Genomic DNA, 14,754 nt, shown 5'->3' with positions numbered 1-14,754 from the left:
TGCCGCGTAGAAGAAGGTAGAAATGAGCTGAGACATGACGTAGCGCACTCTCGCACACTCCCGATGCCCTGCGGAGGTTAGCAGCATAGATACACTAGGCCTGGTTTCTCGGATCAGTGGTCACAAGAGAGTACCGACAGCCTATGCATTCGAACTGGGATGTAAGCAGTGAAGGAGCCACTTTTATCTAGTTCACACTTTCGTCACAGAGCTCTTGGAAATGGCAACATGGATCGTATATATAATATAATATATATATATATATATATATATATATATATATATATATATATATATATATATATATATATAATAACACCCCGGCTATCGCCATAAGGTGATTAGTTAAAACATAATTAGTTCTTTTTTAATTAGTCGAACACGCATTCCAATTTTTCTTAACGTAATGTCCGCCTCTTCGAGTAGACCAACTCAAGGACTAGAATTGTGCTATCTGCAACAGGCAATTTTTAAAAAATATTTTTGATAGTGTTCGCTGAAACACCCTGTATAGTAGCGTGGCAAGTACGACGTCCGCCAGCATAACTTAGGAAAAGGGCGACAGAATGGGGCCACGGCGGCCGCATTTCGGTAGGGGCGAAAACACCCGCGCACTTAGATTTAGGTGCACGTTGAAGAACCTCAGGTGGTCCAAATTTACGGAGTCCCGTACCACGGCGTGCCTAATAATCAGATGGTGGTTTTCGGCACGTAAAACCCCATAATTTAATTTTAATGGCGACTGACTGCAATTTTCTCTTATACGAAAAATTCAAACTTTTTGTGAATACGGGCTTATATTAAAAAAAAAAAGTTTAACCAATGCGATTATGCTTTATTTACTATTCGTTCTTTCAGCACAGTGGAAACTAGATGATCGAGCCGTTCGCTAATTAACTAAGATTAGTTTTTAATTACTGGTTCTAACGCCAACCTTGCAAAGGTAATATTGGAGAAGAACGGCGCAGGAAGCACAAGCAATTTACGCGATCTTAAAAACGCCATCCCTTCTTAATATATTCGTCGACGAAAATGCACATTTTGCCGCTTCAATACCGAAACTGGGCGTACGAAGAGTGTCCTAAGAACACTTTCCGAGGTGATTGCTCTACCACCTGAGCTAACCAGGATACTAGCAGATCGCAGACCGGGAGCAAATTAATCGACAATTCGAAGCGCAGAAACAGCGAATGCGGTTAATGACTTCTGCGAAAATCTGCAAGGTGGAGGACATTTCATTAAAAGCAAAAATCGTCGCCCACCAGAGAGTCTAGCACGAATCTATGTACAAAAGGAAATCTACTCGGGTTTCCCATAAAGAGAGCTTAAGAGTTGAAGAAAAATTCGTCCTGCTCCGGGGAAACCTTTCCTTTCAGGCAGCTCCCTCCGCCTGGTGGATTCCCGCTTAACTTATTTGCCGTGTAGCCTTTTACACTGTCGGGATATTTAAAGGACAGGGCATGGTTGGTATCCTTTAATGTAGCATGCTGTTCTCGTGGCATATGTGCACCGCGAGGATAATCCCAGGCAATTTCAACTGCGTTTGAAGGTGACGCCGGCGAAGCGGAGCCCGGGACGCAGTACAAGCTGAGGCTCATGTACGAGCACACTCTGAGTGCGCCTTCTCACTGCTGCGTGGCTGGGCCCTTCGGTGGCGTCAAAGGTGAGCGGCCGAGGCTGCGTGGCCGGCTTGTCGACGCGCGCAGACGGTTCGCCTGAGCGTCGCCTTGTTCTTTTTCTCCCTCCTCTCTTCAGGACAAGACTTTCTGTGTGTTCAAGGTGTGGACGGCTCGTTGACGTTTTTCGAGCAAGAGAACTTTGCGTTCACGCGATACCTGCCAGAGTTTTTGCTGCCCGGTCCTCTTGCGTACGTTGCGAAAACGGATTCCCTCGTTACCGTAAACACGGCTTTCCACTTGGAAAATTTTAGGTGCGTATAAGCAACGAACTGCTTGAACGTGCTGCAGAGTTATCGCGTCCTGGGACTATATTCAGGCAGCCGTCGATGACAAATGAAACCGTTCGAGTAAAACGAAATGTTATGTTGAGCGCAAACAGGGCTTTGCCCAGGCGCGTGACGTTCGTAGATGATTCCGTTTACGCGGCTTTCTTTTTGTTTCGATGACTACTTCCGAGCAACGCATAGCGACAACAGTGCATGCCCCCTTTTTAAAAGCGCCAATATTGATCGCTTTCTAGTTTTAGATATGTTGCGCGCTAGCGGTTGCTAAACATGACCAGAAAAAAAAACATATTGGTACGTTTAGACGCGTAGTTGATCGATGAAGACTTTTGCCTACTTTCTGACATCGACATAGTGTTACATTGCATGAACTGGCAATAAGTTACTGCCTTTTCATTAGTGGATAAAAATGAAGCGTCCCTGATATGACCTTGATTAAAGCATCGTTCAGGTTTCAGACACTGGCTGTGGCTACTGAGGCGTCCAAAAAACCGACGGATGACGCCGAGGGGCTACACAAAGGGAAACGCGTTGTCGTAAGTGTGCTAGATGTCCCTTACATAGAACACAAGAAATCACCTCACCTCGATTATACGGCCTGACTTCTTTCATAGGCGGACTGGTCTGTTTCAATCGGGGAGGAGGCCATCGACATAAAAGTGGCAAGTTTTTCCAATTGCCCAACACTAATATTAGTTCTAGGTGAGTGGAGTGCGAAGGCGCTACGTATCCTTGAAGATGGAGTAAATGTAGTGGCCGCCTTAATTCCTTTCTTTTTTTTTTCAGGTGAACACACATTCTTTGCCTTTAAACCAAGTGGCGAACTGCACTTTTTAAAGGTGTTGGATTTCACGGCAGCGTGTTTCTTTCCCTACCCAAGTTGTAAGTGAACCTTTGGTAACTGGGAGGGTACTACACTAAAACCGCGTACACACCCGGGAATTTTCATATCTAACGATCATACATGATCATACTGAGTCCTATAAGAAAGAAATTACAAGATTTTATAAACTTTTGCATGGTGACCGCCTTTGTATGGAGAAACAGGATGGATAAAAAAATTCCATAGTTCGTGCAATAATGTTTCCAAGATTAATTAATAAATGTAATGTCGCCTGGCATATATGTCGCTTGACACAAAACAATGGCGTCAAGCTGTTAGAAAAGCTCTGAATCAGTTTCTTTTTTAAAGTGGTCGGAATTCAAGCTTGCTTTGACAGAAATTCTATGGTGCACATCATTTCCAATGCAGTCGACGTTGGGTCGCATGTGAAATGAAACTACCCCACATTATCTTGTATTTGGTGCAGGCGGTTGGTGAACACAGTGGACGTGTGGTTTGTAGCAAATTAATGTTCGGTGAGGCTTATCGTGGAGCAATCTGCGGCCGTAGTGAATTGAGATTAACTCCCAATTCCTTATATGTGGGTTTTTGCATTGATGTCGGCCTCTCATCTTTGGCATTCTGTCGGTGGTTAGTGAATGGCAGTTGACTCGTCGAGACAGGTATACGACTCGTACGTTTGAGTCCGTTCAAGCTTGACTCACCACGTATGGGCCCTGATAACCAATGCGCTGCAAATGCGGGGCACCGTGCCCTTTGCATACGGTCTCAATAGTATATAATACGCGAAGCAAATTGCAGTGACAGCAGTTTAGCCGAAGGGCAAAACGGCTTTATCCATTGCCGAAAAGCAACCACTGTACATTTTTACCTATACTACTGCGTACGCACAACTTGCCACGGCCGCCTCGTCCTTGCGTGTATCATGAGCACGTAATATATATGCTCTTATAACACGCCTTTTGCCTACCTTTTCGGGGACATGGGGCATGTATGTATATAGAGTGTCGTCTTACAGGCCACGGTCTGAAAGATCGGAAAAGCGATCGCTTCGTCATTCGCGCTATATATCAGCTTGCCTTTATGGCAGTTTGTTCAGTGAGCGAATGCTTCAAAAGCGATCGCGGCACGTATGTAAAGGTAGCATCGTAAAAAAACCGCACATAATACGACGTTATGTGCCGAATATAGGAGCGCCTCTCTCATTATATTTGGGTGCCAAGATTTTTAGACGTATAAGCGTTATTTAGTTATGTTGCGCACGGATAAAAATGTTATTTTCCTGCCATTTCACGGTCCCGAAATTGACCCTCACATCTCGTATTACACCGGGATTTCAACGAACCTGCCGCACACGCACCTATCGGGGCTCAGTAGTAGTGGGGGTGAAAAAAAAAAGTAAAACCCAAGCAGCATATATCTGTGCAGGCGTTCTGATATTTTGATCACTGCGGTATGTTGTTGAGCGTGCACGCTGAGCACATGACGTCGTACTGTTTTTTTTTTTTCTTCTTGTCTTTGCTTTCTTGCGCTCTTAGCGACGGAAGGCAGCTTGATGCTGCTCATGGCCACGCAGAGGAGCACGCTACTCGTCTACCACGATACCGTTCTCAAGTGGGCTGCCCAGCTCTCGTCGGCTCCGATTGCGCTGGCGAGGACGACGATACAGTAAGCGTCATGTTCGCTGCTGCATGCGCGTACACCTTCGCCACGGTGGTGCCTTGCCCTCGCACGCGAGCACGGTTGCGCAGCTGGGCACAACAGGCCCCGCTCGCTTTCGCTTGGCAGCTGGCCGCGTCTCGGATTCTGCGACGCATGCCGTGTCGACATCGGTGGGGTTCACGTTTTTCAGGTTCAGCGCATAGCAGCAGGCGTGCCCAATGGATCTGACCGCCGTCACGAGTTGCTCTGCTTGAGCTACCCCCTTAGCCTTGCAGCTATAAAATAGAAAAGGAACTATATCGGCATCGTAGTTTGAACAGAACACCACGAAGTCTTAGTACTTGCACAAAACGCTTTATTCTTAGACCGGTGCGCTTCTGAGAAACCAGAAAAAAAAAAAGAAAACAAGCGATATTTTAAGGCAGAGGTCTGCAGAGATCTACCTGATTGGGGATGCTGGAGCTATGCGTAATTTTTATCCTTCTTTTTTTTTTCTCGTTCAGATCGCATAGCGCATCTGGCGTGTTTGTGGTTGTTGGCATGCGTACAGGCACATATGCTCACGTACATAGACACCGAAATCGTAATTTGAACAAAGCAACTTCTGACAGTATACGCACTTTCTTTTTTTTTGCTCGGCAAGGCACCTCTCGAACGTTGTAGAAAGTGGTGACGCGCCCTGTGGCGTGTCCGTTACTTTGTTGCATGTGCGCGTTCGCAGTAATGCTTTATTGTGGAAAACACGGCAAACGTGGTGTAGTCAAGGGTTCGACCCTCGGCGAACCGGCTGCCCGGATTAAAAAAAAAAAGCATCTTATACTTCTTATAAATAACTCATACGTGCTCTTGACTAATTGGTTCATGACTCAAACTTAAGAATAGCGGAAAATAATACATTACCCGCCGTGGTTGCTCAGTGGCTATGGTGTTGGGCTGCTGAGCACAAGGTCGCGGGATCGAATCCCGGCCACGACGGCCGCATTTCGATGGGGGCGAAATGCGAAAACACCCGTGCAATTAGATTTAGGTGTACGTTAAAGAACCCCAGGTGGTCGAAATTTCCGGAGTCCTCCACTACGGCGTGCCTCATAATCAGAAAGTGGTTTTGGCACGTAAAACCCCATAATGTAATGAAAATAATACATTGACTACACATACGCGTAAGCCTCTGCACATCTGCACGGACTAAGCTTCTATGGATTGATCGGTATTCTTGCGCCAAATGCGTACACATGTTAAAAAAAAAATCTTGACCGTGCTCGATGTAGAGGACCACCAATGTGTGTAAGAAGGCGGAGCTTTAGTAAACTTATACCGCCTAAAGTGGTGAACCATAAATGTGCTTCGGACAAAGTGGTGCCGCCGAAGTGGTGATGGGAGAACAGAGCCACATGTGCGCACTATACTTGCGAACGCTTCCCTGTGAGTTGTGACCTCGTCCGCTTGAAACCGAGCAAACACGTGGGCTTTTACGATGCCACGTGATTGTGAGGAGTGCTTTCCAGGCGGTCTGGTTTTTCACCACTTAAAGCACGTGTCCAGCGTGCGCGTTCCTACGAAAGCGGCATGCATACGTTGGGCGCACTTGTAGGCAAAGAAAGGGAAGAACGTTAAAAAAAAAAAAGAAGAAAATTTGCTTAATCAACAAGCACCGACTGGCTACGATTCTGGGAAATTCAGTTTAGATGAACTCCACTGATTATGTCACCGATACTGATACGAATGACCAAATCATAAAGTATGCGCACTGTGTTTTTCGAAAAAGCGCTGGTTGATTGAAGAAAAGGAAAAACGAGAGTTATTCATTCGTGTTCTGTCTTGAGGTGTTAGCAATTTTTATGATGATTGCAAAAAAATGTCGCGATATTGTGGGTCAATTCTTTCAGGTTTGAAGAAAAAGAAATTGGTGTGACAGCTTGGTTATACGGGGGGACCATTTTTAAGTTTTAAGGAATTTTTTAAAAAATCGCCTGTGGCATACAGCCTAATTCTTGACCTTGAGCTGGATTATTCAAAGAAGTGGAAATTATTAGCACGAGAAATCGAAACGCATAATCAACGAATTAAGGAACATTCACTAATTAACCTGTTAATTAATTATTAATTATATCCTTTACGGCACGTTTTGAAATTTACGGATTATAGCCGGTGAGTTTGCAAGACGTATCCACTTGAAATGAATTTCCAGGATGACGTTAGTTTTGAGATAATATTTTCCAAGGTGTCGGACGAAATACATGGCCGCTCCAGTTACTTTTGTTTTTTAATTCATAGAAGAGCGTTTTGTTAAAAAAGTAAGTGGAACAGTGCATTTTTACGGCCATTTTGATGGGGCATCTATCCAAACTGGTGCCATTCTGGAAATTCGTTACAAGTTGACATGCCTTGCAAACTCACCGGCTACAAGTCGTAAATTGCCATATGTGCCGTAATGTAATGTAATTAAAAAGTTAATTAGCTATCTTTTGTTAATTCGTTGAATATGTGTTTTGATTCTCGTGCAAGTTATGTGTGTGAACAGGCGATTTTTAAAAATTCCGTGAAACTTAAAAATGATCACCCTGCATATTGAAAACATGAGGAAAAGAAACTTTTTTCACTTGGGGTTGATGTTGCAAACGCTGTTGGCTCGAGAAAGATAAGATAACGCATCCCTAGTGACGCAGAGTGTGGGGCAAGGTACGGAGACTAACCAGGATAATATTGAAGTGTGGTGGCTGAAGCACCGAGAAGAGATGAAAATAACTGTGGTATACTGCTTAGCAACTCTGTCCTTATAGCTAGGGTTCAGCGTTTTCGATTGTCTTCTTCCTAAATTTAGGCGTACTATTCCCAGTTTTTATTTCCACTTGAAAATTCGTTTGTTTTCGGTAAATATGTTTTTCCCACGCAGATTTTCGCTGACTTTTCTCGGTGGATAAATCTTTGTGTCAAGCTTGCGTTTATTTATTTGTGTGTCTGATTCACTAATTTTGTTGCCTCAATAAAACTTCGGTTGGGGCTAGTTGGTACATGGCATTCTGAAGGTGAAAATTTCAGCGCAAAACCCAGGACAACTTACAAAAAGAGACGAGACAAGCACAAGCGCCAGTGCTTGTCTCGTCTCTTCTTTGTGGGTTGTCTTGGGTCTTGCGCTGAAATTTTCACCTTGAAAAAAATTTGTTGCCGCTGAAACGTGCAGTTTCTTCTCTTCAACACAATACACAAATTCGCCAAGTTTTCGTGAAGCAGCCTATAAGCAAGGGCACAACTCCATGCGGTGATACGAACAGAAAATTTATGCATTTGATGATGGAGCACAAATAGAACGAGACATTGTTTGCGATGATTGTGCAGGTACGAACCTCCAGCAAATATTTCAGAAAAAAAAAAGAGAAAGAAAGCAGGAAGGCTAGTTAGTATGGCTCCGCGTGAACATCAGTGAACTTGCCTCGTTCATCCACTGCAGTGGCTGCATCGCGAAGCCTGCGAGGAACCGGAGCAAGAGTTCCCTGGCCCTTCCAAGTGCCAGAACCTCCACCCCCCCTCCCCTCACGGCAGAAAATAAGGGAAAAAAAAAGAGACAAATGGCAGGCTGACACGTGACTCTGACCTCGCCAGGCTCCTTGCATCGGAGCGCAAGAAGCTCGCAAGTGCGCGCCGATCGCCGGCTTAAGCTCTCTGATAAATTTTAGTCGTCTGATAAATTTGATTTCCAGAATTTAGTTAAAAGCAAATTGTGGGGAAAGAGAAAATTCGTCGTACATTTTTTTTTCGGTTTAACCGGTAAACGCTGAACTCTAGTTACAGCGACGGCCATTCTCTCCTAGGAGCATGCAGGGGGCGATAGTGAGGCTCACCGAGCAGGGGCAGCTCAGCTGCAGCTACCTGGGGACCGACCCGTGCCTGAGTGTGGCCGCGGCGCCGGAGAGTCGCGAGTATTCGCTCAGAGAGGTGGAACAGGAGCTCAGCAGGCTGGAGAACGCCATCAAGTCCAGCAGCGAGGGTGAGTGCATATCTCTCCTCTTCTGGTAACCTCCCCCTCCTGCTGGTAAGCTGCTGCATACTTTGAAGGCTAAGCTTAGCATTACTATGCCATACTTTATTTTAACAAGCTGTTGGCGCTGTCTGTAAAGATGCACCTTCTTTCCTCCATCAATCGGCGCGTGTCGCTCGGCATCGTCGCCGTTTATTTAGAATTCCGTGTTCACAGCCTGTGAACTGGGGCTTCCCATGCATGAGCGATATCTTTTATTTATTTATTTCCACTACTACTACTACTACTACTACTACTACTACTACTACTACTACTACTACTACTACTACTACTACTACTACTACTACTAATATATAATATAATAATAAATCCCACGATTCAAAATATACTGACATTTAGGTGGTAACATTGGTTTCGTTAATGCTTGTTCTTGGTGTCATGACGGAACGTTGGTTCGTTGCGACTTGTTCCGTGGATTGGATTCGAATTCGTGCACAAAGCTTGCTTGTTCTGACAGGGCGTCTGTGTTTAGCTCGACGGGGCGTAGTCGGCGCTCAGGGTATTAAATGCGAAGTATTTCTTGGCAAACATTTGCCATTTTGACAGTGTCTGTCTGTCTGTCTGTCTGTCTGTCTGTCTGTCTGTCTGTCTGTCTGTCTGTCTGTCTGTCTGTCCACGAACATAAATAATTGGTCATGACACGAATGTCATGACATGCGTGTCATGTAGGTCTTGAAACAGCCGCCTACGTCTTGGTATGTACCAAAATTAGCATAGTATGACAAGAGTGTATGATGAACATAAATGAGCGGTCACGACATGAATGTTATGACATGCGTGTCATGTAGGTTATGAAACAGCTGCCTACGTCTTGGTGCTCTCATGGCCGTTTCGTTAACTTGGTAGGCAGCTGACTGGTAGGCACACTGCTTCGCATAACATCGATTCCCCCAGGGCGTGAGACCTGCCGGCTTTTTATTCGTTTCCATATAGTGCTGGCTACGAAGGAGTACATGCAGGGACACCATACGTTTGCAAATATACCATAGCGTATGAAAAAAAAAAAAGCCGGCAGATCCCACGTCCTGTGGGAATCGATGTTATGCGAACTAGTGGGCGGGGAGCCTACCAAGTTAACGAAACGACCATGAGGCACCAAGACGTAGGCGGGTTTTTCACGACCTACATGACAAGCGTGTCATGACATTCACGCCATGACCTATCATTCATGTTCGTCATGCACTTTTGTCATATTCCAATTGTGGTACATACCAAATTAACTAAATGACCATGAGAGCACCAAGATGTAGGCGGCTGTTTCATGACCTACATGACACGTATGTCATGATATTCATGCCATGACCCATCATTTCGTCATACACACTTGTCATACTATGCCAGTTTTGGTAGATACCAAGTTAACAAAATGACAATGAGAGCACCAAGACGTAAGCGGATAGATAGATAGATAGATAGATAGATAGATAGATAGATAGATAGATAGATAGATAGATAGATAGATAGATAGATAGATAGATAGATAGATAGATAGATAGATAGATAGATAGATAGATAGATAGATAGATAGATAGATAGATAGATAGATAGATAGATAGATAGATAGATAGATAGATAGATAGATAGATAGATAGATAGATAGATAGATAGATAGATAGATAGATAACCCGCCGTAGTTGCTTACTGGCTATGGTGTTGGGCTGCTAAGCACAAGGTCGCGGGATCGAATCCCGGCCACGGCAGCCGCATTTCGATGGGGGCGAAATGCGAAAATGCTCGTGTACTTCGATTTAGGTGCACGTTAAAGAACCCCAGGTGGTCCAAATTTCCGGAGTCCACCACTACGGCGTGCCTCTTAGTCAGATCGGGGTTCTGGCACGTAAAATCCCATACTTTTTTAGATAGATAGATGCTATCAAAATGACAGATGTTTGCCAAGAAATGCTTCGCTTTAAAAAAAAGAATCCTTGTCAAGCTGAAACAAGATCGCTGTACAGAATGGAGACACTGATGTGTGAGCAAAAAACCCTTAACATAATCTCTCTAAGATAAATAAATAACTAAATAAATACACTGAAAATTTTGTAGCAGAAATGTGCGAATAGCAATGAACATATGCAATGAGCAGCAGACTGAACACCATCGGGCCGAGGATGCACTCATACAGCGGTACGAGTGCACTAACAGTAGTGAGCGCCATCTATATAGAACTTCGGAAAGAGCACTTCGTGTCTATGTCTATTATTACGCGGTGCACGATTTTCAATGGTTTTTCTAAAAAAAAAAGAAAGATCATGAGCCGTTTCACTCTCTGAAGGTGGATGACCAGCGAAGCTGTTTAGCGCATGACACAGAGGTGACGCAGAATTTCGATCAAAGGTACGAACTCATTAACCGTGATCTTTATGTACATTCGCGTGGACGACGGGACCTCCGCCCCGAGGAGCCGGAGGAAACTAGACACGCGTGACGTTTCGACGGGACCGCCACCACGGGAGAGCGGAAGGAAAGGAAAGTAGACACGCAAGCGCTTGGAACGCCGACAAAGAGAGGGTGGTGCGAACGTAGACATGGCCGTCGCATGTCAAAGTGTAGTATCTGTTCTTATGAGTTTAATATCTGATACGGGTTCTATTTGGACCCAAGATATTAAACTTATTTTTGCAAGTTGGCGGAGTGCTTGAAGCCTGCTTCACCTCCGCCGCGGGTCGGCCCGGTATTGCACTATCTTCGGGATCGGCCCAAGGTTTTTGCCCACGCAGAAGAAAAATGCACGGAGCCCTAACCATAAACAGCTTCGCTGTAGAAAGGAATGAAAACCGCGACGCCTGTTTTCTTTGCCCTCGCACGCCTTCCTTGACTGATCATCATCATCATCACCACCATCATCATCATCATCATCATCATCATCATCATCATCATCATCATCATCATCAGCAGCAGCAGCAGCAGCAGCAGCAGCAGCAGCAGCAGCAGCAGCAGCAGCAGTCTGGTTACGCCCAGTGCAGGGCAAAGGCCTCTCCCATACTTCTCCAACAACCCCGGTCATGTACTAATTGTGGCCATGTCGTCCCTGCAAACTTCTTAATCTCATCCGCCTACCTAACTTTCTGCCGCCCCCTGCTACGCTTCCCTTCCCTTGGAATCCAGTCCGTAACCCTTAATGACCATCGGTTATCTTCCATCCTCATAACATGTCCTGCCCATGCCCCCCCCCCCATTTCTCTTCCTTGATTTCAACTAAGATGTCATCAACTCGCGTTTGTTCCCTCACCCAATCTGCTCTTTTCTTATCCCTTAACGTTACACCCATCATTATTCTTTCCATAGCTCGTCGCGTCGTCCTCAATTTAAGTAGAACCCTTTTCGTAAGCCTCCACGTTTCTGCCCCGTAGGTGAGTACTGGTAAGACACAGCTATTATACACTTTTCTCTTGAGGTATAATGGCAACCTGCTGTTCATGATCTGAGAATGCCTGCCAAACGCACCCCAGCCCATTCTTATTCTTCTGATTATTTCCGTCTCATGATCCGGATCCGCCGTCACTACCTGCCCTAAGTAGATGTATTCCCTTACCACTTCCAGTGCCTCGCTACCTATTGTAAATTGCTGTTCTCTTCCGAGACTTGTTAACATTACTTTAGTTTTCTGCAGATTAATTTTTAGACCCACTCTTCTGCTTTGCCTCTCCAGGTCAGTGAGCATGCATTGCAATTGGTCCCCTGAGCAAGGCAATACCATCAGCGAATCGCAAGTTACTAAGGTATTCTCCATTAACTCTTATCCCCAATTCTTCCCAATCCAGGTCTCTGAATACCTCCTGTGAACACGCTGTGAATAGCATTGGAGAGATCGTATCTCCCTGCCTGACGCCTTTCTTTATTGGGATTTTGTTGCTTTCTTTATGGAGGACTACGGTGGCTGTGGAGCCGCTATAGGTATCTTTCAGTATTTTTACATACGGCTCGTCTACACCCTGTTTCCGTAATGCCTCCATGACTGCTGAGGTTTCGACACCTCCTGACCTCCAAACCTTCTCCAAACCGACACATCCAAACCTCCTGACTGCTCGCAGGACGTTAAGCGCCAGCTGCTTCGCCCTGCTTTGGATAAAACATGACCTTCGCTGCGTGCCGCAGAGGAGATGAAGCGCGCGTCATTTCCATGAAGGGCGAATGACTGCCTCGCGAAAGCATTCCGATTCATTTCGACTCCACGTTCTTGTGGCCGTGCTTCTCAAACCGCGGTCGGCGTAACCGACCGTGGCTTCTGAACCCTATGCTGAAGTGGACTGAGGAGGAAGGAGTGCGGCGCTCTGTACGCTTCATTGCTCTGCAGGCGCGAAGCACTGCTATATCTTGCGCGTTGCTGCGCCGCAATAAAACAATGTGTCGCTATCCAAAACTCAAGCGACTGTAAATACGTCGTGTTCTTTATAGAGAGAAGTAAGTTCCACACTTCGAAATTGCGTACCGATCGCTTAACTTGCTGACAATATTGACGTGACACTAAATAGAAAAGTAGGTTGAGTTGTGTTAGTAAATCAAGTTTCTCCAACACCAGGAACGCCACCCTTGCCGTGAGAGGAGGCTTCATTAGTGAGAAAATGCGCAAACACGCAAGACGGGTGGCGACGCCGCCTTGAAGTTCCCGCACCAATTCGCCGTGACGTCATGGATGGAAGTAGCAACCGCCCCAACTATACTGCGTCGCCTCGAGAATTGGCTGTGTGTGTCTGGTAGCTTTCAGAGCCTTTTACAACAGCTTCAAATTGTGGGCGTGTTGCGTGGAACCGTGCGCCGGATTTTATCCTTGTGGTGCTGCTGCCTCACGCTGCCATGCGGCACACTGTACACATATACAGTGTACACTGCACACTACAGTGTACACTGCACACTGTACACACGGCACACATATACGGCACACTGTACATAGTGGGTCGCTTCAACCTTGCGCTCCTGTGAAGCAAAGCGTTCCTTTTTCAGAATTTCTTGCCCTAGCATATTGTGCGGTGCTTTTGTAAGGGGTTTCGTGCCGATTAGAAATGTTGGTCCAGCCTGTGCGAATCACCGTTTCGTAATTCCCATGGAAAGTCTGCGGCAGGATAGCATCCGCCGTAGCTCAGTTAAAAGCGCGCAGCACACGATATATACGGAAAGCCCGTGGGATCGGCCTCTATAATGACGCGTTGCCATTTACTCTAACTTATCTCCTTTCTTTATAACGTAAAGGGGCAAAGAAATAAGTTTCGTTGCCGACTTATACAGCTTATAGTATTTCCCGGATAATGTCGTTGCAACGAGTGTTGGCGTCTTTGCGTGCGTGCGTGCGTGCGTGCGTGCGTGTGTGTGCGCGCGCGTGTGTGTGTTTTATAACGAGTGTCGTAAGGCCCAACTTTACGTGGGTCGTCATGGTATTTACTTTGACGAAATGCCGTCTTTTCTGTTGAACATCGGAGAAGCCTTTCTGGCCGGCGCGTCTTTTTCTTTTTTTTTTTGTCATCACTCGTCGCGTCGCTTGCTTCAGACGTCGTCGTGGGAATTGGTACTCTTAATGGACACACCGCGAAATGGGCAATAACGGAGACGTCTCGAGGGTCTCGAGCGTACGTATACGACATCCGTACAGTGTTTCGTACAAAACAAATCGGGATACTTACTGCGTCTCTTGGGGGGAGGCTAGGACATAAAGCTTAGATTGCTTTACGGGGGTCGTCGCTTCGCAGATTGGTATCGCAACATCGTTGCCACAGCATTTTGATACAACGTTCAGGTTGTGTCGTATATAGTTTGTGCGTACAAACGCAGGATATATTGCAGCCTAACACAGTGCATCGTCTAACGAATGGCCATGCTACGCTATGCGGAGCCTTCTTTCGGAAACGTTGTAACTTGACGCGAAACATTAAGTGCACTGAAGGAGAACGAGGATGGCGGAAGTGTCTTCCGGTGCCAGTTAACATTCAGGCTAGAGGTTCGTAGAATCGACATTTGGACGAGTTAGTGACTAATAACCTTGAATAATAACACACACACACGCGTGCACACACACACACACACACACATAGACGAAACACTAGTGCATTCGCAGCTACGTTTGACATTAAAAAACATTTAATTGCTATGATGATGGTAATGACTTCTAATGGCATCCCCCCTGGATAGGGGAAATGACAAGAAGTCGCTAGGTGCTGCTGAGCTCAATAGGCTTTCCTATAACTATTGCTATCTACCATTCTGCCTATCTCTATTTTATCTTGTAAAGTTACCTTTATGCCCGCGACGACCCTG

General features: G+C 45.7%; 1 protein-coding gene and 1 pseudogene across 3 annotated transcripts in view; both read left to right on the top strand.

Annotated features, from left to right (window-relative positions):
• BBS9 (Bardet-Biedl syndrome 9) overlaps positions 1–14,754 on the top strand; it is a 66,121-nt gene that overhangs the window by 17,783 nt on the left and 33,584 nt on the right. For 2 of the 3 annotated variants that reach the window (XM_075677780.1, XM_075677768.1), the window contains 7 exons: positions 1,550–1,663; positions 1,756–1,930; positions 2,415–2,499; positions 2,578–2,665; positions 2,750–2,845; positions 4,346–4,475; positions 8,279–8,454. In XM_075677780.1, the coding sequence (XP_075533895.1) occupies positions 1,550–1,663; positions 1,756–1,930; positions 2,415–2,499; positions 2,578–2,665; positions 2,750–2,845; positions 4,346–4,475; positions 8,279–8,454 (864 nt within the window). Of the gene's footprint in view, positions 1–849; positions 1,664–1,755; positions 1,931–2,414; positions 2,500–2,577; positions 2,666–2,749; positions 2,846–4,345; positions 4,476–8,278; positions 8,455–14,754 lie in introns of those variants that run through there. The other variant, XM_075677788.1, reaches the window with a different exon arrangement.
• LOC142568268 (U2 spliceosomal RNA) lies at positions 11,034–11,213 on the top strand (annotated as a pseudogene).

Source organism: Dermacentor variabilis, chromosome 1 (genome assembly GCF_050947875.1).
Source record: "Dermacentor variabilis isolate Ectoservices chromosome 1, ASM5094787v1, whole genome shotgun sequence".
Classification (NCBI taxonomy): Eukaryota; Metazoa; Arthropoda; class Arachnida; order Ixodida; family Ixodidae; genus Dermacentor; species Dermacentor variabilis.
Note: the sequence above shows the minus strand (reverse complement) of the source record. Positions and strands in the feature narration are given on the sequence as shown.